Here is a 23,648-nt window from a genome sequence, read left to right as displayed (position 1 = left end):
CCCCAAATTTGCATATGCAAATTAGGATTTGGTTCGGTATTTGGCTGAATCTTTCGCGAAGGATTTGGGGGTTTAGCAGAATCCAAAATAGAGGATTCAGTGCATTCCTACTTAGAATACACCAGTAATATAATGTAAACTCTCAAAATGAAATTGCAAAACTGTTTAGAGCACTCTAAGAACTTTTGCCATTCAAATTCATGATTTTTTCCTCTAGATATCAAGGTAATAGCAATTTCTACGCTGCAAGTATAATGCAAATACAGCACCTCCTGCTGGTCAGTTGTGCCTGCATGGCTATAGCTGGGGGAAATATTCAGAAGAGGAGGAGGAGGGAACTCTTCCGATGCTGCTCTGCTTTACAATGACTAGAAGTAGTCTTTCTGGGCTTTGAGCAGTTTTACATTCACTTTTATACATACATTACATTTATGTATTATATGATCATTTCTAGCCTTAAAACCACATAGCTGGTAAGTATACAAAGAACACGCTGGGTATGACGAAAAAAAAAATTGCATGTTTTAATAAATTTCTTTTCCTAATTAGACTCAAATATATAAATTCAATATATACACAACTTTGTAAAGCACAGTTTGCAATTAAAAGACAGTTTTTCTTTTGGACGTGCTATGGAATACATGATTTTGGTAAATGAAGGACTAACCAGGCCAGACGGCGGAACAGAATTTCTAGGGGCCAGGCAGGGCCATTAGTATAAGAACTATTTATCAAAGCTGTGGCACAAAGCTGCTGCTCCGATTACTGGAACGGATAGGAATGGCCAATAAAGAGCTCATAGAGTGGGAACTCCCCCAAATAAAGAATCTTGTGAAGGAGACTTTTAAGGGCCAAAATGAACAACATTATATATATGTGCAAAGAAAATCAATCTTGGCAGTAATGGTCCCACTTTGTATAATAATGTATAGAGGTATGATCTCTTTCCTATGCCTGGTGGGGTCGGCTTTCCTGTTAACTCCTTTGCCACCAAAGAGAATGCAATGCATAACAGAGCAAAATGCTTGAGGTCTCTCTGGCTGTGATACTACAGGACAGAAATATAGCAAAGGGTTACCTAAGAATCATTAGCATTTACTCAACATGAAAACTAGTAAAGCAGCCCCTGCATGCATAGAACAAGTTATCCACAGCCAGGTAATATAGTACTTGTGAGTGAGATGAGTTAGGGAGGCAGAAGTAGATTAAAGCCTCACAACACTTGTACTGCACCTCCCAGAATGCCCTTTCTGTAGAACTGGGGCAAAATTGAGATGTTATTTCAGTACCTCCAATGACATTAATTTTGTTAAAGTGATAGAGTTCTGTACAATTTGCTGTACTGCTTCCTGTGAGGCAGTGCTGAGTGGTTATTTTGTTGCATTGGGCAAAATAAACTGTGGCGAGTACAGCTACACATATGTGTTGCCTCAGACATAGGGCAGATAGAATAACTGGTAACAGGTAATCAGGGTCAAAAAAACAAAAGGTCTGTTTGACTGTGACAAAAAGCTGCTAGGGTTGTAGTTCAGCAACAGTTGAACAGCTCCAAGTGACACTCACAAACAAAACTCAAGAATGAAATGCTGGTAAATGGGAATTTGAGTGTGAGGAGCGTATCCCCTATTTAAGAGAACATATACCCTATGTATAATTCTACCTAAAACGACTCAGAGTGCTTTTCTCAGCACTTTTACATTTACATTTGTTTTTTTAGATTTCATATTAGCAGTTTTGCACTGGACTGCGTAAGTGCTTAAAGACAAAAAACATGATGAGAAAGTGTCTCCTGATGCTTCTCTGCTTATTTCTATGGCTCAGATTACACATTCATTTCAGCAGTGTAAAAATTGAGGCTATTCTGAAATATAAAATTTAAAAAAATGTAAGTTGCAAAAGTGCTCAGAAGAGCACTTTTACATTAAGTTCAATTTATTATACAGTCTCTTTATCCTAAAGTGATTTTTACAGTTTTGTGGGATGGTTCAGTGAGATTCCCACTGTGCCAAGGGGAACCTTATGAATCTTGTTTGTGCCAGGCTAATGACAGTATGTTTCCAGCATAAGACATCTAAGCAATTAATCTTCATTATTCACTTTTTTTTTTTCTATATCACTGTCTATGTTGCCTCACTCCAAACTGAACTCTAACATACCTGACTGTCAAGTTGATTTGCATATAATATTAACAAACTTCCTGTTTGGGCCACTGCTTGTCATACTTCATTCGGAACTAGGATCATCGTGGAGAGCTGCAGAACAAAAAAAAGCTGAATAATTAAAAAACAAAACAAAAAACAATTAAGATCAAGTGCTAAATGTCTGTCACATACCTAATGATAAGGGCCAGATTATCAAGAAACATCTCAAGGGCAACATCTGGCCCACTGGTGGAAAGCCCTATTCTAGATCATAGGAAAAGATATTTGAGATTAAACTCCTGCAAAAAAAGGAAAAAACTTTCTGTGGGATATATCCAGATTCTTGTAATTTAAGTGTGGGTAATTGCTCTGTTAAATATATTATTTACAGTGTCTGAAGCCATTAATTCTTCTTTATTTTGAATAATCCTCCTGCCTGCCAGCACAGCCAATTGTTTCTATAGCCCAGGGCTGCTGTGGTCTGCCAGTAGGTGGAACATAAATCAGACAGGAGGTTGTAGTTTATAAAACCTGAAATGTCTCCTGTCTGTCAGGTACAACCCACAGAAGGAAACAGTTAGCTAACACAGCACTGGAGTCTGGTAGAAATGACAGTTATGTATGAGTAAACACCACCACATCTTACAGTAAAGAACCACGGGTTCACACATGTCCTTTGGTGTCAATATCACTTTAATGAGCTAAAGGACAACACACCTAGGTGCCTGGTTTAACCCACCATTCTCATTCACGTATGACCAAAGATTTCTAAGTAGAATCATTAACCCAATGGGGACTCTTCAAATAACATTTAAAGGTGCTAGAAATTTGAAAAATAAAGTCATAAAAGGTATCCAAGCCTCAACCCCCTCTGTGACGGGTGCTACAGCAAAGCAGAGTAAGATGGAAATGACTGAAGATGATACAAACAAATGAAAATGTGTGAATGTCGCATAAAAAAACCAAAAAACTCTTTGATTGTAGATTCCTTTAAGCACCAATATTTCAAATACTCCAAAGTGCTGTTTTATTTGCCTGAGTCTGCACAGATCAATATCCCAGCATCCATCTGGCGTCCAATCAAATTTCCACATCTGATCTCTTGATGCCAAGTTGATCTAATGTTGGGATAAAGGAAGGTTTTTAATTCCTTTATTTTCTGAGAATACTGCTCAAATCAGAGGAGCATTTCCAAGCTTCTCTTAGCAGCCTGAATCCGTGGACTATTTAGGATCACCCTGCAGCCATGAGTAGTTACTGGAATCTTCATGTTCTTCTCATGATTTTGCTCCCGAGATGTCTAACCCATGCTTTACATTCCCTCTTTCAAGACTATATACTTTCTATATTATCAGCCGGGCCTTCAGTCTCTAGATTGATAAAACAGGATATAGCCAGACTCAGAGTTTTTGGAAATGTCAGATGTTAAACCGTAGAATTCCTCAATGGCTTGCGCATCGATTTTCTGAAAAGTAAGAGAGAAGTATTACTGTGGTTTTCATGTTACTGTGGATGTATGAAAAGTAGCATGAGGGAAACCAACCTCTACAATATCATCGTCAAACAGCAACCAGAATCCATGGCTTTTTACAATGGTAATGTAGTGCCCACGATTTGGTCCACTGTTGGGGGGGTGAGGGGGAGAAAAAAAGCACATTTTATTCACACAAACACAGCAAAAGAAATGCTTAAGAATTATTATTATTTATAAAGCACCAACATATCCCATAATGCTATAGTATCATTTGGTTTATACACTGATTATACAGAATTACATACAAAGCAGCCAATAACCGATACAAGATATGAGAGGGTCCTGTCCAAAAGAGCTTACAATCTAAAAGAAAAAAAAAGAGTTGAAAATTGCTTATATTCTGCTAAAGATCTGCTACGAATTTCCATTATTATTTCCATTCTTAAACATCGAATAAATGCTGATAGTTTCATATTTAAAGCCATAGTGGAGTTGTTTCCTTTCATTTGCAAAGTTTTCTTAATAATAAATCACACTAAGGGCTCAGAAATGTTTAGTCATGTATATTATGGGTTTCTGATAGGATCTCTGAGCACTGTGTCTGAATGCTCTGTCAGAACAGCAGATAATATAGTATAAGGCTGACAGCACAAGAGATGTTTTCTTTTCTGACATTTATCAGCTGACAAAGAAGCACCAGTAAGTTTAAATGGAAATATGTGTTTTCTTCCTGGAATCTGTTTATTGCAAGTGGTTTCCATTTTCCACTCATGTGCCATAAACCTGCAGCATGACAAAACTCAGATCTGAAAAGAATCAGAGGTGCTTAGCAAAATACAAAAACTAACTAGAAAATGTTTCTCTCATCAGCCACTCACCTGGCTTTGGAATAAAACATGACAATCCCATTAGCTTCCATGCACATGAAATTGGTTCAGGCTACACTACTAGCAATTAGATACAGATTCTGTCTTCTCATACCTTCTACTGAGCCAGTTGGTAAGAGGAACAATATATCCAGTCTTCTCAATATATCCTTTTCTCTTTTGAGATTGTTAGAGTGTAAGCTCTTTTGGGAAGGGCCCTCTTTACTTCAAGCAATGGTTTTCCTGTATGCTTCATGTATACAACCATGTATGGGGTTATATAAATAACTATAAAATATTATAATGAAGAAGTATGTATTAATTATAAATAATATCTGATTAAGAGACTTCCTCTGGCATTAGAATACACTGCCTGCATTTGCATTACTTACAGAAAGAAAACTCCAATGCAGAACAGAAGAGGATCTCTTCTAACAGCCTTAGCAGCATCAATACTGTGCAGTTGAATTACAGAAGGCATGCACTAGCCCCATTTGTTCGGGTGTTCTCCTGTTAGAGGTGACAGCACACATACCTTCCGCAGTGAACGACCACTGCCACAAGATCATACATTCTCTCTGGATTGGTAGCGTCTCCGGAGGTGTTGAAGAGTCGTAGCTCCAATGGAAACACCACTCGGTAGGACAGTTTGGTGTATCGATGCAGCTGGTCCATGTATTTAAACCTTTTTAAGTGCAGAGCAAGAATCATAGGCAACTTCTTTACTCTCATTCTAAAAAGAAATCAAAATAAAAAGTTACCCATTTCCTCCTAAACAAAATGACACTGAGCCTGAACATTGTGAAAGTCACACTGAAAACAGTGGGAACAACAAAGTTGCTCTACTGATTATCACATTATTTCTGTGCAACTGAGACTGCTTTGATTGTCTTTTGCTCGGCAGCCACTAACAAAACACAGTAAGGCCCAATCTACATTACATACAGTAATGGTGGCCCAGTCGTTAGCATATTGATCTGTGTCTGGGTCCTGTCTACGCCTACCTAGGGTAAAGGATCCGAGCAGATAGTGTATAGCCAGTTTTAAAGCATAATTTAAGAGGCTGAACATCATGAAAAGCTATTGCAAAAACAGACATATAATAAGTGGATATGCACACAGAGGTATACGTAATACCCTCTATATCAATCAATGTAATTACAGAGCAGTAAAGGAATCTGGGTACATGTTAACAAGCAAAACCTCAGTGTGACCATATACCCAAGTTCCAAATTACTTTTATAGCAGGGAAGACCATTAAAAACCTTCTCCACCACAGAACTTTTTAGTGGGGCTAGTTTTAAAGGACAAGGAAACCGTCAACATGAGTCTTTGTCATATGCTTGGTCATATAAAAAAGTGGGCATAAGTACTTACTGAGACTTGCTGACGTCACATATTTTACTTCGCTCCTTGGGTTAATACCAAGTTTCCTTGTGGGGGGGGGGGGTTAATACCAAGTTTCCTTGTTCTTTAACAATAAATCCTTGCCTCCCTTTGAGAAGCTTGATGTTTCATGTTTTCCTTTCAGCATTTTATACAAGCACAATTTAATTTGTGGCAGAAAGCACATATAAGCTTACTTACTACATGAGAACATGCTTCAGACTCACCTTTTCTGTGCTTCCTGTTTGCTACGACACTGCTCACAATAATATTTACATTCACTGCATAGCGTTTCTGTATTGCTGAACCCCCTGCAGGAACAGAACAAGCAATTAAAATTAAAACATCTACAGTCTATAAGTACTAGTCTATATTAGTCTAGGTAATATTAAGGCGATGTTCACCTTTAACCTGGTCTTCTGAAACATGTCCCTTAAATTACCAGAGAATCAAAAAAGAAAGAAAAAAATACAGAAAACTGGCCCTGCTGCTATAGCCTATAGCATCTAATTAGCTTATCAGTCTGGTGCATTCAGAATAATGAGAGCCAATAGTTGCTACGGGTTACTGCACTGGTTTCTCCTAGATGTCATAGAGCCCAATTAAATGAGGAACTTCATATGTATTTACATGCTACAGTTGGTATTCTATGATACCTTTATGCAGCTTTAATTAATCATTATAATGTGGGTCTCTATGCACATGTCTATTTGTGTTTTATGATTTACCATATGTGCAATTATTGTTTATATTTGGTAATATTCACAATTTCCTTTATAATAGGCCCTGCTTCCCCCTTTGTGGAGAATATTACAAAATACAGGAACTCTGTAGAGAGCAACATGCGACATACCTTAAACAATGTGTAATAGAAGTGTTCTGTTCCACATCAACAGAAAGATCCAGGAAGTCTTCATCTTTGCTACTAACCTTGAGACGAGAACAAGAACGACAAATGTCAGCTTTTCATTATGATTTACATTAAGTAGATAAAACCTGCAGTGGTTTAGCTAATCTGAATCTTTCTTTAGAATACCATACAATGGTAGATGCCTTGGCTGCTAACACACAAATAACATATTGAACAGAAAGATACCATTTTTCCTAAATTCAAAAAAAAAAAAAAAAAATCAAGGCTCTAATGGTGCAGGTATTGGGATACAAAAAGTTCTCTTACATTTTAGCTACTAAGGCTGGTGACAATCTAGGCTAATCTGATGCCATGACATTTAGGGTCAGTCCACACGAGCAGATTCGGGGAGATTTAGTCGCCTGGCGACTAATCGCCTCTTCTTCTGGGCGACAAGTCTACTTCGGGCGACTTCGGAAAACAAAGCGCCGCGTGTGCTTTAGCGCAGGCGACTTTTCATTATAACGGATGGGAAGACACGCGAAGGCAGTTCGGGGAGATTGTCGCCCCGAAAACAAGAGGCAATTAGTCGCCATGGCAACTAAATCTCCCCGAATCTGCTCATGTGGACTGACCCTTAACTACCTGTCCCCCTAAATCCCTGGTCTTTTCGGCCTTATCGCCATCAGACAGTGTTATAGAAACATACTGTTTGTAATATAAACATACTGTTTAATGGGGCAAACAATGAACAACATTCCCTGCAGTCATTTGGCCCATACCACTTCATCCAAGGGGTAGGTGTCTAAAATATAACTAAAAAAATGAAATAATTTTACACTCAAAGCACTGATCACCCCACCAGCTATAGTGACACTCACAGCTTCACAGTTAAGACATCGGGTTTCATTGGTTAGTGTCCCTTGGAAGATCTCGTGTACCCAAGTGAGGTCAGACGTTTCTGGCTCTGGGGCCTCCAGGGTCCCGTTCTGTAGCTTGCCATTTTGCTTTTCCTGCTTCCTCTCCTCCAGCAGCAAATCAGCTATAGTGTTCAGAAGGTAGTTCAGAAATTCGTGGGCATCCTGTTGCATGTAGTTATCAAAAAGTTCTGCAAGGGGTACAACAACAGGGCAGCGGTTAGCATTGAAGCATTCCAGAAAAGGAAAATGTATGTTTTCTCGATCTGAATTACACACTCTGAGAACATTTATTATACAGGTATGGGACCTGTTATGCAGAATGCTCGGCACCTGGGGTTTTCTGGTTAACGTATCTTTCCGTAATTTGTATCTGCATATTAGAAAATCATTTAAGCATTAAATAAACCCAATAGGATGGTTTTGCTTCCAATAAGGATTAATTATATCTTAGTTTGGATCAAGTACAAAAGACTGTTTTATTATTACAGAGAAAAAATAAATCATTTTATATTTATATATATTATATATATTTGTATAAAATGGAGTCTATGGGAGATGGCCATTCCATCATTCGGAGCTTACTGGATATCGGATCCTATACCTGTACAAGATTAACCAGTTACAGAATGAAACCTTCACATTACAATCTCCACAAGGGGGCAACATTACTTCATGAAATCATATCACAGTCATATACATTCGATTCATTGCTTAAATAACAATGTTATTGTTCCATACATAAGAATTACATATTTCAATGTACAATCTACTGACACAAAGCAGCTTCCAAAAACAATACCGGGGGAATGTAATAAAAGTCGGTAACGGAAAAGTTATGCCTTTGCTAGAACAAATTTTGCTTTGCACGAATTTAATATAGCTTTTGCGAACCCGGAAACTGTTTAGCGACCACTTCCGACAGAGGAAGACCGTTTGCGAATTTTCTAGTTTGCGACAATGCGCAGTAAATGTAATAAAACTTTTACTTGAAAAGTCGTTATGTTTGCTCCAAAAGATTACGACACCTTCAAGTACTTCTTAAGATTGAGCAGTTAAAATTTGCAATGCAATAACAGTTAAAGGAACAATATTACATTGTGAGATGTGGATTTTTATTCTTATTGGTGCGAATTGTTGTTCTCTTCGCGACTTTAATTACATTCCCCCCTACATCTTGTATATAGCTTTTTTTCTTGAGGGGGAAAAGTAGTTCAGCCACTCCACAGTGAGTGCAGGCAGGAAATAAAACAGCTAACCACTTTTGCAGTCAACTGTGATAAATGCAAGCATGCTATTTGTGGATCAAAAAGCAGCATAGTGTGTATATTGTATATATCATACGTGTTTGCCAAAATGCTTAACAACACCACCATTAGCGGCCACATATCTGAATTGCTGTTCTAGCTGTGTATGAAAGGGGAAAGTGATATAGCTGTTCCTTAACTATTATGTAGGAAAGGAATGTTCAAATGACCTCAATAACAAGAATTCTTTCTATCAGTACACGATTGCTCAGGCAAATTAAATGTATCTGCATACCATTTTCTTTTCTTAGCCTGGAGATGAATTTTTTGGGAGGAATGACCCCCACTTTCTTCTTTTGCGTGGCGATACTGTTGAAGAGGTCTGCCAGGCAAGTGAGCAAGCTTTCCTTCTTCCGTGGCTGGACCTTGTATGCCAAAACTTTCTCCCGAAACGGACGACAAAAATAAAGTGCTTGTAGAACAGAGTTACAGTAACAGGTGTTACCAAACTAGAAGGAGAGATGGGACAGACATAATAGGTGAGTAAGCATGTATTGCAAAGGATGAATGCACCAAAATTTACTATTGATGTCCTTATACGTGCCAAATACTTGCTCTGTGCAGATTTATCAGTAAGGGCTTTACATGACACAAGAAATCCATTATTTAAATCAAGGCTGTGCAACAGGGGGGCTACAAGGTAAATCTAGACCTCCATCATTTTAACATCCTCCTTCAATTTTTGAAATCTGACATGGGGCTAGACTTAATGTCAGTTTCCCAGCTGCCCCCAGTCATGTGACTTGTGCTCTGATAAACTTCAGTCACTCTTTACTGCTGTACTGCAAGTTGGGTATCACCCCTGCAGCAGTCTAGCAACAGAACAATGGAAAGGTAACCAGATAACAGCTCCTTAACACAAGATAACAGCAACTCAATAGTAAAATCCTGCTCCCACTGCGACACATTCAGTTACATTGAGTAGGATGAAACATCAGCCTGCCAGAAAGCAGTTCCATTATAAAGTGCTGGCTCTTTCTGAAAGCACATGACCAGGCATAAAGACCCGAGATGGCCCCTAAACACCAATATTATAAATTAAAAAACATACACTTGCTGGTTCAGGAATTACATTTTATATTGTAGAATGAATTATTTGCAGTGTAAATAGTATAATTTAGAAATAAAAACTATACCATAAAGGTCAAGACAAAATCCCTTTCATTTTAACAGCCCCTTCCCTACTAATACGCTCTACTTCTGTGTATCACATTATTTTTATTTATATAATTGGGCCTACAAGCCTGCAGTATGTCAGCTAATTGTCCCGTGCATGGGCACGACTGTCATGGGGTCAGTGAAACAGCGCAGCCATTTAGCAGCCGCCATCATTTAGCAAACCTGTGCCGCACATAATACACATTCACTGAATATAGAGGGTAGAAACATGTACTTGGAGGCAGCTTAACTCAAATCAAGAGCTCACATATTGATGTGGTTTCTAAAGAAACGTTGTACTGCAGCAGGGATCACTCTATGCTCCTTAATCCAAATGTTTGGGCAGCACCACATGTAGTTGCGTGTTAAAGCTTTATTTAGAGCGGCATTTTCCAAACTGTGTGAATAACCCCTGGGTGGGGGTCTGAATAGGAGGAGGGTGATTAGAGGAAAAGTCCTATCATATTATAATATACTTCTGTATATAGATAAAACAATTATTTGTAAAGCACATAAAATGGTTGCCTCAGTGTAGAAAGAGCGCAGGCAATTGGCCTTACTTTCCGGCCCTCTCGCAGTTGAAGACAGGTTTGTCGATTCACACATCAGCAATCGGCAAAGAACATTTAAGGACGAGCTGTGCTGACATTTTGCTGCAGAACCAAGAAATGACCTGGAGGTGTACTGGGAAAGGGCTGGTTGCCAACACATAATCCTGCTTTTGACTTTAACCCCTGTCATGAGTTAAAAAGAACCAGAATCTCGTTAGCAACCTTCACAAAAATGATTCCACTTGTTGCAGGTTTGAGACACGTGAACCCTGACCCCCATCTTAAGGCAAAGCAAGATTAACCAATTTTACTCTCTATTGGATGGTCAAATGGTCTTTAACAATAAAGGGCCCGAGGCTTCTAGCTCCTGAGACATTTTATACTTCAAACACATATATACTTGACTCCTCCTTGTCTGTAAACCTAAGGACATGCTGCAGCTGGGGGTATGAGAGGGCACCTGTATTTTTTAGTTTTGTTTTTTACCTGTAAAAAAATTTTTTCCTTATTACAGGGTGAGGAAAAGTAAAAAAAGAAAAGGGAAAAGTAACGAGCAATGTCAGTCAGCAGCTTCAAGGGCAAACAAGGACTTGAGCTGTATTAAAAGGGCTTTGATTCACGGCAGGATGGGGTTATTCTTCCACTGTACATAGTAATGGTATGGTCCCATCTAAGATATACCATACAGTTTTGGTCTCCAGTGCTCAAACGGGACATTATTGAATTAAAGAGGGTGCAGAGAAGGGCAACTAAGCTGGTAAAAGGTATGGAGAATCTTAGCTATGAGGAAAGACTGGCCAAGTTAGGGAAACAGGGGCGCTCCACCAATGAGGCGAGTTGAGACACTCGCCTCAGGCGGCAGCGCCCCCCTGGTTACCAGGGGCGGCAAAAATGCCGCTCCTGGTAACTAAGACCCGAATTTCCGGTTTTCAACCCGGAAATTCGGCTCTTCTAGTGCAGAGAGCGCAATTGCGCTCTCTGCACTAGCGTCGTGCAGCGCCCCGACCCCCTCCTGCGCAGAAAATGTGAGCGCCGTGAGGAGGGGTCGGGGCGGCAATGGAAGGTCGCCTCAGGCGGCATAAAGGCGCCGATCGGCGCTGTAGGGAAAGAGGTGCTTAAGGGGGGGATTTGATAACTATGTATAAATATATAAGGGGATCGTACAATAAACTCTGACAAGGTGACAAGAGGGCATCCATTCCGATTAGAAGAAAGGAGGTTCTGTCTAAATATTAGGAAGGTGTTTTTTACAGTGAGTGCTGTGAAGATGTGGAATTCTCTCCCTGAATCAGTTGTACTGGCTGATACATTAGATAGGTTTAAGAAGGGGTTGGATGGCTATTTAGCAAGGGAGGGAATACAGGGTTATGGGAGATAGTTTGTTGATCGAGGAACTGGTTATAGAAGATAGCTCGTTGATTGAGGGACTGGTCCAATTGCCATACTGGAGTCAGGAAGACATTTTTCCCCCACTGAGACAAATTGGAAAGGCTTCGAAATGGGTGTTTTGCCTTCCTCTGGATCAACTAGCAGTTAAGCAGGTTATATATAGCAGTAAAAGGTTGAACTTGATGGACGTGTGTCTTTTTTCAACCTAACTTACTATGTTACTATATAGTTAGTTATGTATACTTTGTATCTATTAGACAGTCACCAAAACAACTGAAGTGAGAGTCAAGTGTCCTGATAGCCTGAACACTCGCCCTACAACTCCCAGCAACCCAGTTCAGACAGTGTAGCGTTCAATGTTATTGCAGGAAATTTCATATAATGGCTGGCCACAATATGTAAGCAGGCATGATGTGTCATGGATTTTATATTTAGTGTCTCCATTTATATCAGAGTGAGATTTGTTTATCATTCACAAGGTTTCAGCTAATAAAGGGAAAAGGCCACTTAGAGGACTTGGTGTGGCGATGGAATGGGAGATCCTTAATTGGCTGTTTAAAGGTTTCGCCTGCTGGCATAACAATCATGGAAAGTGTAGTCAGCTTGAATAATGACAGAGAGTGGATCTGCAAAACAGACATCTCTATAGAGTTCTTATAAACTAGTCACTCCTTGTGCAGATTCCTTGGCATACAGCCGGCCTTCCAATATCTCTATAGGATCCACAGGGCAATAAAACTGAAGGAACTCTCCATTTTCAGCCTTGCATTCTATTCCTATTCATCTGGAACAAACAATGCTTCAATCATTTTCTAACCTGTCAAGGATTTAGTTAGAATGGAGAAAGTGGTTACTGAATAACAGAGTACCCACAAAAAAATGCACTCATATTCCAAAGAAGTTGCTGATTTGCAGCATGACGACTGGAGTAGAAATAATTTTGCCTACTTTTAGGCTAGTTCTTTTTACCAGACCACTGCCAGCACCTTAAAGGGATACTGTCATGGGAAAAAAATTTTTTTTCAAAATGAATCAGTTAATAGTACTGCGCCAGCAGAATTCTGCATTGAAATCCATTTCTCAAAAGAGCAAACAGATTTTTTTATATTCAATTTTGAAATCTGACATGGGGCTAGACATTTTGTCAATTTCCCAGCTGCCCCAAGTCATGTGACTTGTGCCTGCACATTAGGAGAGAAATGCTTTCTGGCAGGCTCCTGTTTTTCCTTCTCAATGTAACTGAATGTGTCTCAGTGGGACATGGGTTTTTACTATTGAGTGTTGTTCTTAGATCTACCAGGCAGCTGTTATCTTGTGTTAGGGAGCTGTTATCTGGTTACCTTCCCATTCTTCTTTTGTTTGGCTGCTGGGGGGAAAAAGGGAGGGGGTGATATCACTCCAACTTGCAGTACAGCAGTAAAGAGTGATTGAAGTTTATCAGAGCACAAGTCACATGACTTGGGGCAGCTGGGAAATTGACAATATGTCTAGCCCCATGTAAGATTTCAAAATTGAGTATAAAAAAATCTGTTTGCTCTTTTGAGAAATGGATTTCAGTGCAGAATTCTGCTGGAGCAGCACTATTAACTGATTCATTTTGAAAAAAATTTTTTTTCCCATGACAGTATCCCTTTAGTACAGGTTCTTAGACCTATTCTTATAATGGCGAACACAAAAATGCCACATTACAAGCACTGTATCTGTGCCAGACAAAGACAAGCTATCTTGCTGTATGCATACATGTTGCTGTAACCAGGAACTAACCCTGCAGTTATCTACCAGAGGGTATGCCTTAACAAACACCGAATTTAGTGGTCAGCACAGTCAATATATACTAGATTAACACAAAGGTGTACCCAATATTACCAGTCACACTTCTGTTGATTATGCAAACCCTGGTATTAAAGGGGTGGCTCACCTTTACGTTAACTTTTAGTATGTTATAGAGTGGCTAATTCTAAGCAATTTCATGGTTTATTTTTTATAGTTTCATTATTTGCCTTTTTCGGCTAACTTTTTTCATCAAATAGGGGTCACTGACCCATCTAAAAACAAATGCTCTGTAAAGCTTCAAATTTTCTGTTATTGCTACTTTTTATAACTAATGTTTCTAGTCAGGAACTCTCCTATTCATATTCTGGTTCCTTATTCAAATAAATGTATGGTTGCTAGGCTAGTTGGGAATAAAAAGCAAAATAATGCAAAAAACACAAACAATAAAAAATGATAACCAATTGCAAATAGTGTCAGAATATCGCTCTCTGCATCATACTAAAAGTAAACTCAAAGGTGAACACCTGCTTTAAGAATTTTTTAAGTCCTCATTCAGATGATAAACACTTGTCCACACAAACATGCGTTGGAACTGGAGTAAGACAAAAAAGGGCCCAGCTGATGGGGGTAAAGCATAAACTGAAAAATGATGGGGAAAAAGAATGGCACTTAGAGCAGGCAGGTGGAAGTGGCGAAGAGTATAATCCTGAAAAAACTGGTGTTGACCCATGGAACAAATTAATTACCTGCACTGTAAACGCTAAGGGTTTGGTGTACCCACTTGCCACATACCAGTAGATTAAGAACAAATACTATTCACCAGTTTTCTGAGAGTTAATTTATTCCTTATTTAGCAGTTTTAATTTAAGAGATAACGGTACACTGTGGTCAGAATTACAAAATAAAAAACTATTGGCACGGATACACCCCCACCCCATTAGTTCCCAGGTGATTTACATCATGCTTACGGTTTGTCCTATACTCAGAGAACACATTACACGCCATAGTTTCAAACTTAATATTGGACATTGTATTGTACAGAAAAGATACAGCCCATACTCACATTGACCAAACCAAAGTAATGTTCATTTACAGGAAATTGCTCTGGGCCTATTTCTTTTTCCAATGTTGAGGCATTGGTGCCCTGGGGAGAGAGGAAAGACAGATGTTAAGCTTTGGTTTCTGTACAAACCTTAAAAGGAGAATTCAACCCTGTTTAAAAAAAAAACCTTTACCCCCCCACCCCAGGTAGACCCCCCTCCCTCCTCCCCCCAGGCTAACTGCCCCCCGGGGGAAATGCCCCATACTTTATATTTACGCATTGGCGCAGATTCTGGCAGCGGACTTCACAGCATCCATCTTCCGGGTCCTCGGTAAGGTGACTAGGAGATCAGTAATCACCATCAATTTCGGTGCATGCACAGTTGTCGAAAACCGGCAAATTGCTCCAACTGTGTATGCCCTGAAATACCGATACCCAGTCAGCTTACCAAGGACCCGGAAGATGGATGCGTGGAACTCCGCTGGCAGAAATTGCGCCGAGGGGTACAGTAGAGTCCTGCAGCAGGTCGGGTACCTGCAGGTTACCCGCAAAAACCTGCGGTACACTGCGGGTAGAAGTTCCAGGTGCGGGTCGGGCCGCGGGGTCTACCTGGGGTGCGAGGTACAGAGTTTGTTTAAACAGGGTTGAATTCTCCTTTAAAGGGATACTATCATGGAAAAATTTTTTTTTTTCAAAATGCATCAGTTAATAGTGCTGCTCCAGCATAATTCTGCACTGAAATCTGTTTATCAAAAGAGCAAACAGATTTTTCTTATATTTAATTTTGAAATCTGACATGGGGCTAGACATATTGTCAGTTTCCCAGCTGCCCCCAGTCATGTGACTTGTGCTCTGATAAACTTCAGTCACTCTTTACTGCTGTACTGCAACTTGGAGTGATATCACCCTCCAGCAGCCTAACAACCAGTGCCGGGCCACGCTGGGCAGGCCCGGCACTCACGGCGCCTGTATAGCGTGCGCGCATTTGCGCTCCCCTGCGCATGCGCAGAAGCGCGAAAAGTCGGCAAGAGAAGGGAACCGGACTTGGGGTAGGCGACAGAGGAGGTAGGTGCCTGGCGCCCTCCCAGCTTTGCGCCCTAGGCACGTGCCTACTCTGCCTACCCCTAGTTTCGGCCCTGCTAACAACAGAACAATGGGAAGGTAACTAGATAACAGCTCCCTGACATAAGATAACAGCTGCCTGGTAGATATAAGAACAGCACTCAATAGTAAAATTCAGGTCCCACTGCAACAAGTTCAGTTACATTGAGTAGGAGAAACGACAGCCTGCCAGAAAGCAGTCCCATCCTAAAGTGCTGGCTCTTTCTGAAAGCACATGACCAGGCAAAACAATCTGAGATGGCTGTCTACACACCAATATTACAACTAAAAAAAAAATACACTTGCTGGTTCAGGAATGAAATTATATATTTTAGAGTGAATGATTTGCAGCATAAGCAGTGCAATTTATTCATTTTCAGCCACTTCACATTTTCATATTCAAAAGGCAAAATGTGTTTTTGTTAATTATGGCACCAATATTCCGCTTCCCTGATGCCTGGGATACTGGCAATTGATGTTAAACCACAATTTAAAATAAATAACAATGTTTTAAAGAGCAAAACTATGCTCTTCTAATTGACATTTATTTTACTCTTTAACAGCATAGTGCAATCTATCTATCTATTATATATCTACCAATCATCTGTCAGTTTATCCATCCATCAATCTATCTATTATATATCTACAAATCATCTGTCAGTCTATCTATCTATCTATCTATCTATCTATCTATCTATCTATCTATCTATCTATCTATCTATCTATCTATCTAATGATTCTCATGATTCAGTGGCCATTATCCATATTTTAAATATGGAAAACAAACTGCCCTTAGACTTATATAGGTAAGATATTTATACATGGCAGCCCTGCAGACACATTTTGCTAAATTACCATTGTGATCTTGAACAGGATGGAAACTCAGCTGACACAGGGCTAGTACAGACAATGCCCATAGACAGGAACAAATGTAGACAGAGAGTTATGTGCAAACAATGGAATAATCTATACCACGGATAACATAAACATTGGAATAGGGACTCACACTACAAACCAAGCCGTGAAATCATGCTACAGAACCGTATATGCAATTGTACATTCTAGCCAGCTGCTGCTTTGAAAAAGCTCTGCATGGATATTGTTTAACAGCAAAGGAAAATATACATGATAGGCTCCTGTTGGAAAAAAAAAACATTACCCAGATATTTCAATGGACAAGAACTCCAGTGACCCTGAAGAATAATCATAATGGATAAAGAAACGGATTGGTCAAGGGGCCTTAAAGGAGACTTCAACCCATTTGTAAAAAAAATGAGTACCCCCCACCCCAGGTAGACCTCCCTCCCTCCTCCCCCCATGCTAACTGCCCCCCCCCCAAGGAATATGCCCCATCCTTTATAGCAGGGGTCCCCAACCTTTTTCACCAGTGAGCAACATTCAGAAGTAAAAGGAGTTGGGGAGCAACACTAGCATGAAATTTGTTCTTAGGGTGCCAAATAAGTTCTGTGATTGGCCATTTAGTAGCCCTTATGTGGATTGTAAACCTACATTGAGGCTCTGATTGGCAGTGCACCTGGTTTTTATACAACCAAAACTTGCCTCCAAGCCTGGAATTCAAAAATAAGCTCCTGCTTTGAGGCCACTGAGAGCAACATCCAAGGGGTTGGAGAGCAACATGTTGCTCACGAGCTACTGGTTGGGGATCACTGCTTTATAGAATGGTTTCTAATTTAAGAAAAAAACTTGAATGTAAAAAACTCATGTGAAGTTGGTGTTAACAACCCAAAAACTCAAATTGAATGTGTTTTAGACGGAAAAAGACTGGAATTGATGGCGTTTTTGAGGGAAACCCACCGAAAAAACTCGTGCATCATGAAGGCTATTATCATCTTCAAATGGTTCAAGGGATCTCTGCCACTGACTTCTACATGACCTCGACAGGTTTTACATTGTGTATTTTCATATTCAAGCTATTTTCAGGGTTGGGATTTAATAAATTTGCGTTTTCTTTTGAACCAGAAAATTCGATTAAATACCCTTAAATATGGAATTTTTTGTGAAAAACACAACTCAAACTTTAAAGAGATACTGACACCAGAAAATTAACCTTTTTTTTTTTTACATCTACCATAAATTTTGGCCAATGCTTTTACATTACCTATCTGATTCCCTGTGATCGCTTTTGAGGAGGCTGCCATATTTGTGCAGCAGGAGTCCGTTAACATTAGAAACTTTAACTGACAGTCTGAGATGGGACAGTCATGTTGGCAAAACAGTCAGGTTTAGAAACTTCAACTAACAATTAATTACAAAAACAAACCTCTCAGCAAAAATCAGCATGACCTATAGGTAAGTTTTAATGCACATTCATATTTTAACCCTTTAAGTGCCAGCAGAATTTCACATTTTGGTTACGCGAAATGCCAGCCGTTTTTGAAACATTTTGTGCTCTCTCACTTTAGGGGCATTTTCTGAGGGGAAACCTATAGTTTACCTAGGAAAACTATACATTGTTTTTTTCGGTAGAAACTGAGCTTTCTAAATCTGCCTGAGTTTTCATGTATTTCCACCTGTGCAAAAAAATTTATAGTGCTAAATACCAAAAAAAAATGAAAAATTACCATTTTTCATCGTATATCAATTTATACCAGAAAAATATTTCATTTTACGGATGAAAATCCAACTGATTTGGAAAGCCTTATGTCTCTCGAACGTGCCAATACCAGATATGTATAGTTTTAGGGAGATTTAGGATTTCTGTACAGCAAAAACTCCCGGCAGTATATTACCGAATTTTGAAAGCACTAAGGCAGAAAACGGCATGCTTTAGATTCTAAGGCAAAAAATCCTGAAACTGTAGGTTTACCCCAGAAAACCATACATTTTTGAAAAGTACACATTCTGCCGATTACAAAATGGGTAACTATGTCTCTCTACTCCCAACTACCAAACATAAAACCTTGTCTGAATATAGCGGTTTTTCAACAAAAAATTCAAAATTCTGAAAAATCATTTCAAAGGTTTTATTTTGCTGCTCCGCATATCCCAAACTATATTAGGTACCAAGAAAAAGCACCTGAAATATGATTGCCAGGGGTCCACTGAACAGTTTGATACCCATTATGCATAGGTTTACCAAAGTATCTGGCATTTAGAGACACCAATATGAAGTTAGCACATCCAAATTGTTCAGGACTTTACTTCAGCTACTGAGAAATCAACACATTGACTGCATTTTTTGTGGGGTAAAAACACAAAAATATATGTTTACCCCCCAAACCCATATATTTTTGGAAAGTACACATTCTACAGAATCTAAAATGGGTACCCATGCCTTTCTGCTCCAAACTACTGAGTCGCAAGGCTTTCCCACAATTGTCGGTTTTGGTGAAATATCTGAAAATTGCCTCAAACCTTCAACTTCTCAGCACCATATCACCCATGTATCGTTATGCACCAAGAAAAAGCACCCTAAATATGATTGCCAGGGTTCCTCCGAACAGTTTGGTGGCCATTGTTTATAGGTTTACCAAAGTATCTGGCATTTAGAGGCCCCAAAATGAAGTTAGTGCATACAAATAGTCCTGTGGGTAACTTCAGCTAATGAAAGATCAACACATTGACTGCATTTTTGTGGGGTAAAAACACAGAAATATATGGTTACCCCCCAAACCCATACGTTTTTGGAAAGGACACATTCTACAGAATCTAAAATGGGTACCCATGCCTTATTGCTCCAAACTACTGAGTCGCAAGGCTTTCCCAAAGTTGTCGGTTTTGGTGAAATATCTGAAAATTGCCTCAAAGCTTCAACTTCCCAGCACCATATCACCCATTTGTCATTACGTACTAAGAAAAAGCCCCCTAAATATGATTGCCAGGGTTCCTCTGAACATTTTGGTGGCCATTGTTCATAAGTTTACCAAAGTATCTGGCATTTAGAGGCCCCAAAATGAAGTTAGCGCATACAAACAGTCCCGTGGGTAACTTCAGCTAATGAAAAATCAACACATTGACTGCATTTTTGTGGGGTAAAAACACAGAAATATATGTTTACCCCCCAAAACCCATATATTTTTGGAAAGTACACATTCTACAGAATCTAAAATGGGTACCCATGCCTTTCTGCTCCAAACTACTGAGTCGCAAGGCTTTCCCACAATTGTCGGTTTTGGTGAAATATCTGAAAATTGCCTCAAAGCTTCAACTTCTCAGCACCATATCACCCATGTATCATGATGCACCAAGAAAAAGCACCCTAAATATGATTGCCAGGGTTCCTCCGAACAGTTTGGTGGCCATTGTTCATAGGTTTACCAAAGTATCTGGCATTTAGAGGCCCCAAAATGAAGTTAGCGCATACAAACAGTCCCGTGGGTAACTTCAGCTAATGAAAAATCAACACATTGACTGCATTTTTGTGGGGTAAAAACACAGAAATATATGTTTACCCTCCAAACCCATATATTTTTGGAAAGTACACATTATACAGAATCTAAAATGGGTACCCATGCCTTTCTGCCCCAAACTACTGAGTCGCAAGGCTTTGCCAAATTTGGCGGTTTTGGTAAAATATTCTGAAAATTGCCTCAAAGCTTCAACTTTCCAGCATCGTATTGTCCATGTATCATTACCAGCATAAAGCATCCTAAATATAAACATAGGGGTCTACTAAACAGTTTGATGCCCAATGTGCATAGATATACCAAACTATGTGGGGCACAGAGACCCCCAAATGACAATATGTATAGACATTTTCACGGCTGACGCGCTGGCTGCTGCAATATAACCACCCGGTGTGTGTATTATGCGACATTAGACCACCTAACAGTACAGAGACCCCAGAAAACCATATATTTTCAGAAAGTACACATTCTGACGAATCCAATATGGGTAAATAAGCGTTTCTACTGCAAACTGCCAAACTGCAAAGTACTGCTGAACGTAACGGTTTTTATCAAATTTCTGAAAATCGTCACAAAGCTTGAATTTTACCCCATTATATGCCCCACATTTCGTAACTTATCAGCCTAAAACATCCTGAATATGAACGCCAGGGGTCTACTAAACACTTTGATGCCCAATATGCATAGATATACCAAACTATGTGGCGCACAGAGACCCCCAAATGACAATAGTGTATACATTTTCACGGCTGACGCGCGCTGGCTGCTGCAATATAAGCACCCGGTGTGTGTAATATGCGACATTAGACCCCCCTAACAGTACAGAGACCCCAGAAAACCATATATTTTCGGAAAGTACACATTCTGACGAATCCAATATGGGTAAATATGTGTTCCTACTGCAAACTGTCAAACTGCAAAGCAATGCTGAAAGTAGCGGTTTTTATCAAATTTCTGAAAATCGTCACAAAGCTTGAATTTTACCCCATTATATGCCCCACATTTCGTAACGTATCAGCATAAAACATCCTAAATATGAACGCCAGGGGTCTACTGAACACTTTGATTCCCAATATGTATAGATATACCAAACTATGTGGCGCACAGAGACCCCCAAATGACAATAGTGTATATACATTTTCACGGCTGACGCGCTGGCTGCTGCAATATGAGCACCTGGTGTGTGTATTATGCGACATTAGACCCCCCTAACAGTACAGAGACCCCAGAAAACCATATATTTTCAGAAAGTACACATTCTGACGAATCCAATATGGGTAAATATGTGTTCCTACTGCAAACTGCCAAACTGCAAAGCAATGCTGAAAGTAACGGTTTTTATCAAATTTCTGAAAATCGTCACAAAGCTTGAATTTTACCCCATTATATGCCCCACATTTCGTAATGTATCAGCATAAAACATCCTAAATATGAACGCCAGGGGTCTACTGAACACTTTGATGCCCAATATGCATAGATATACCAAACTATGTGGCGCACAGAGACCCCCAAATGACAATAGTGTATATACATTTTCACGGCTGACGCGCTGGCTGCTGCAATATGAGCACCTGGTGTGTGTATTATGCGACATTAGACCCCCCTAACAGTACAGAGACCCCAGAAAACCATATATTTTTAGAAAGTACATATTCTGACGAATCCAATATGGGTAAATAAGTGTTTCTAATGCAAACTGCCAAACTGCAAAGCAATGCTGAAAGTAACGGTTTTTATCAAATTTCTGAAAATCGTCACAAAGCTTGAATTTTACCCCATTATATGCCCCACATTTCGTAACGTATCAGCATAAAACATCCTAAATATGAACGCCAGGGGTCTACTGAACACTTTGATGCCCAATATGCATAGATATACCAAACTATGTGGCGCACAGAGACCCCCAAATGACAATAGTGTATATACATTTTCACGGCTGACGCGCTGGCTGCTGCAATATAAGCACCCGGTGTGTGTAATATGCGACATTAGACCCCCCTAACAGTACAGAGACCCCAGAAAACCATATATTTTTAGAAAGTACATATTCTGACGAATCCAATATGGGTAAATAAGTGTTTCTAATGCAAACTGCCAAACTGCAAAGCAATGCTGAACATAACGGTTTTTATCAAATTTCTGAAAATCGTCACGAAGCTTGAATTTTACCCCATTATATGCCCCACATTTCGTAGTGTATCAGCATAAAACATCCGAAATATGAACGCCAGGGGTCTACTGAACACTTTGATGCCCAATATGCATAGATATACCAAACTATGCGGCGCACAGAGACCCCCAAATGACAATAGTGTATATACATTTTCACAGCTGACGTGCTGGCTGCTGCAATATAAGCACCTGGTGTGTGTATTATGCGACATTAGACCCCCCTAACAGTACAGAGACCCCAGAAAACCATATATTTTCAGAAAGTACACATTCTGACGAATCCAATATGGGTAAATATGTGTTTCTACTGCAAACTGCCAAACTGCAAAGTACTGCTGAACGTAACGGTTTTTATCAAATTTCTGAAAATCGTCACGAAGCTTGAATTTTACCCCATTATATGTCCCACATTTCGTAAAGTATCCGCATAAACCATCCTAAATATGAACGACAGGTGTCTACTGAACACTTTCATGCCCAATATTCACAGATTTACCAAACTATGTGGCGCACAGAGACGCCCAATTGGATATATAGTAGATAAAATTTACAAGACATAACAAAATAATACAGAAAGTGTGAAATTCAAATAAAATTACTAAAATCCAATAAAACCACAAAAATCTATGCTTTTTTTTTTCAGACTAGTGTAATCAGACATCAGAATTACAGTTTGAATATTATAGCTTGGCAAAATAGGTTTTACGGACAGAATAAAGCAAGCAACAGTTATGCAGCGCTGAAAATGCAATAAAATGGCTAACAATGCACCAAAATCCCTAAAATTTCCAAATAATCACCGAAATAACATACAAAAGGTATTGCACAGTACGGTTAGCGAATACGCTATTCGCAAAGGCAATAAAACATTTTTTTGAGCCAAAAACACAACAATGCAATATGAAAAAAAAAAAAGCTACACAACAGTGTATGTGTGTGCACATGTGTACAATTGGTAAATTGCATGTTATGTGCATGTGTTTGTGTGTGCAAGTGTATGTACCCCCCCCAAGTGTGTGTGACCCCCCTGATCCCCCAAAAAATGTATGTGAGTGTGTGTAAGTGTAAATCTAAGCATGTATTAGTGTATAAAGTGTGTGTAAGTGTATTTTGTGTGTGTGTTACACTAACCTGGGGTGTGTAGCTGCAGATCT

At 39.5% G+C, this 23,648-nt stretch overlaps 1 protein-coding gene across 1 annotated transcript in view; it reads right to left on the bottom strand.

Moving 5' to 3' along the window:
• Positions 1 to 500: 500 nt before the first annotated feature.
• Positions 501 to 23,648, bottom strand: part of usp12b.L (ubiquitin specific peptidase 12b L homeolog) — a 34,918-nt gene continuing 11,770 nt past the window's right edge. Inside the window, exons 2-9 of the mRNA XM_041572719.1 lie at positions 14,876 to 14,956; positions 9,177 to 9,390; positions 7,599 to 7,825; positions 6,721 to 6,797; positions 6,095 to 6,178; positions 5,017 to 5,214; positions 3,685 to 3,763; positions 501 to 3,606 (exon numbers count right to left, since the gene is read on the bottom strand). Of these exons, the coding sequence (XP_041428653.1) occupies positions 3,505 to 3,606; positions 3,685 to 3,763; positions 5,017 to 5,214; positions 6,095 to 6,178; positions 6,721 to 6,797; positions 7,599 to 7,825; positions 9,177 to 9,390; positions 14,876 to 14,956 (1,062 nt within the window). The 3' untranslated portion in view covers positions 501 to 3,504. The remainder of the gene's footprint in view (positions 3,607 to 3,684; positions 3,764 to 5,016; positions 5,215 to 6,094; positions 6,179 to 6,720; positions 6,798 to 7,598; positions 7,826 to 9,176; positions 9,391 to 14,875; positions 14,957 to 23,648) is intronic.

Source organism: Xenopus laevis, chromosome 8L (genome assembly GCF_017654675.1).
Source record: "Xenopus laevis strain J_2021 chromosome 8L, Xenopus_laevis_v10.1, whole genome shotgun sequence".
NCBI classification, from domain to species: Eukaryota; Metazoa; Chordata; class Amphibia; order Anura; family Pipidae; genus Xenopus; species Xenopus laevis.
This window is presented reverse-complemented; position numbering and strand designations above follow the sequence as displayed.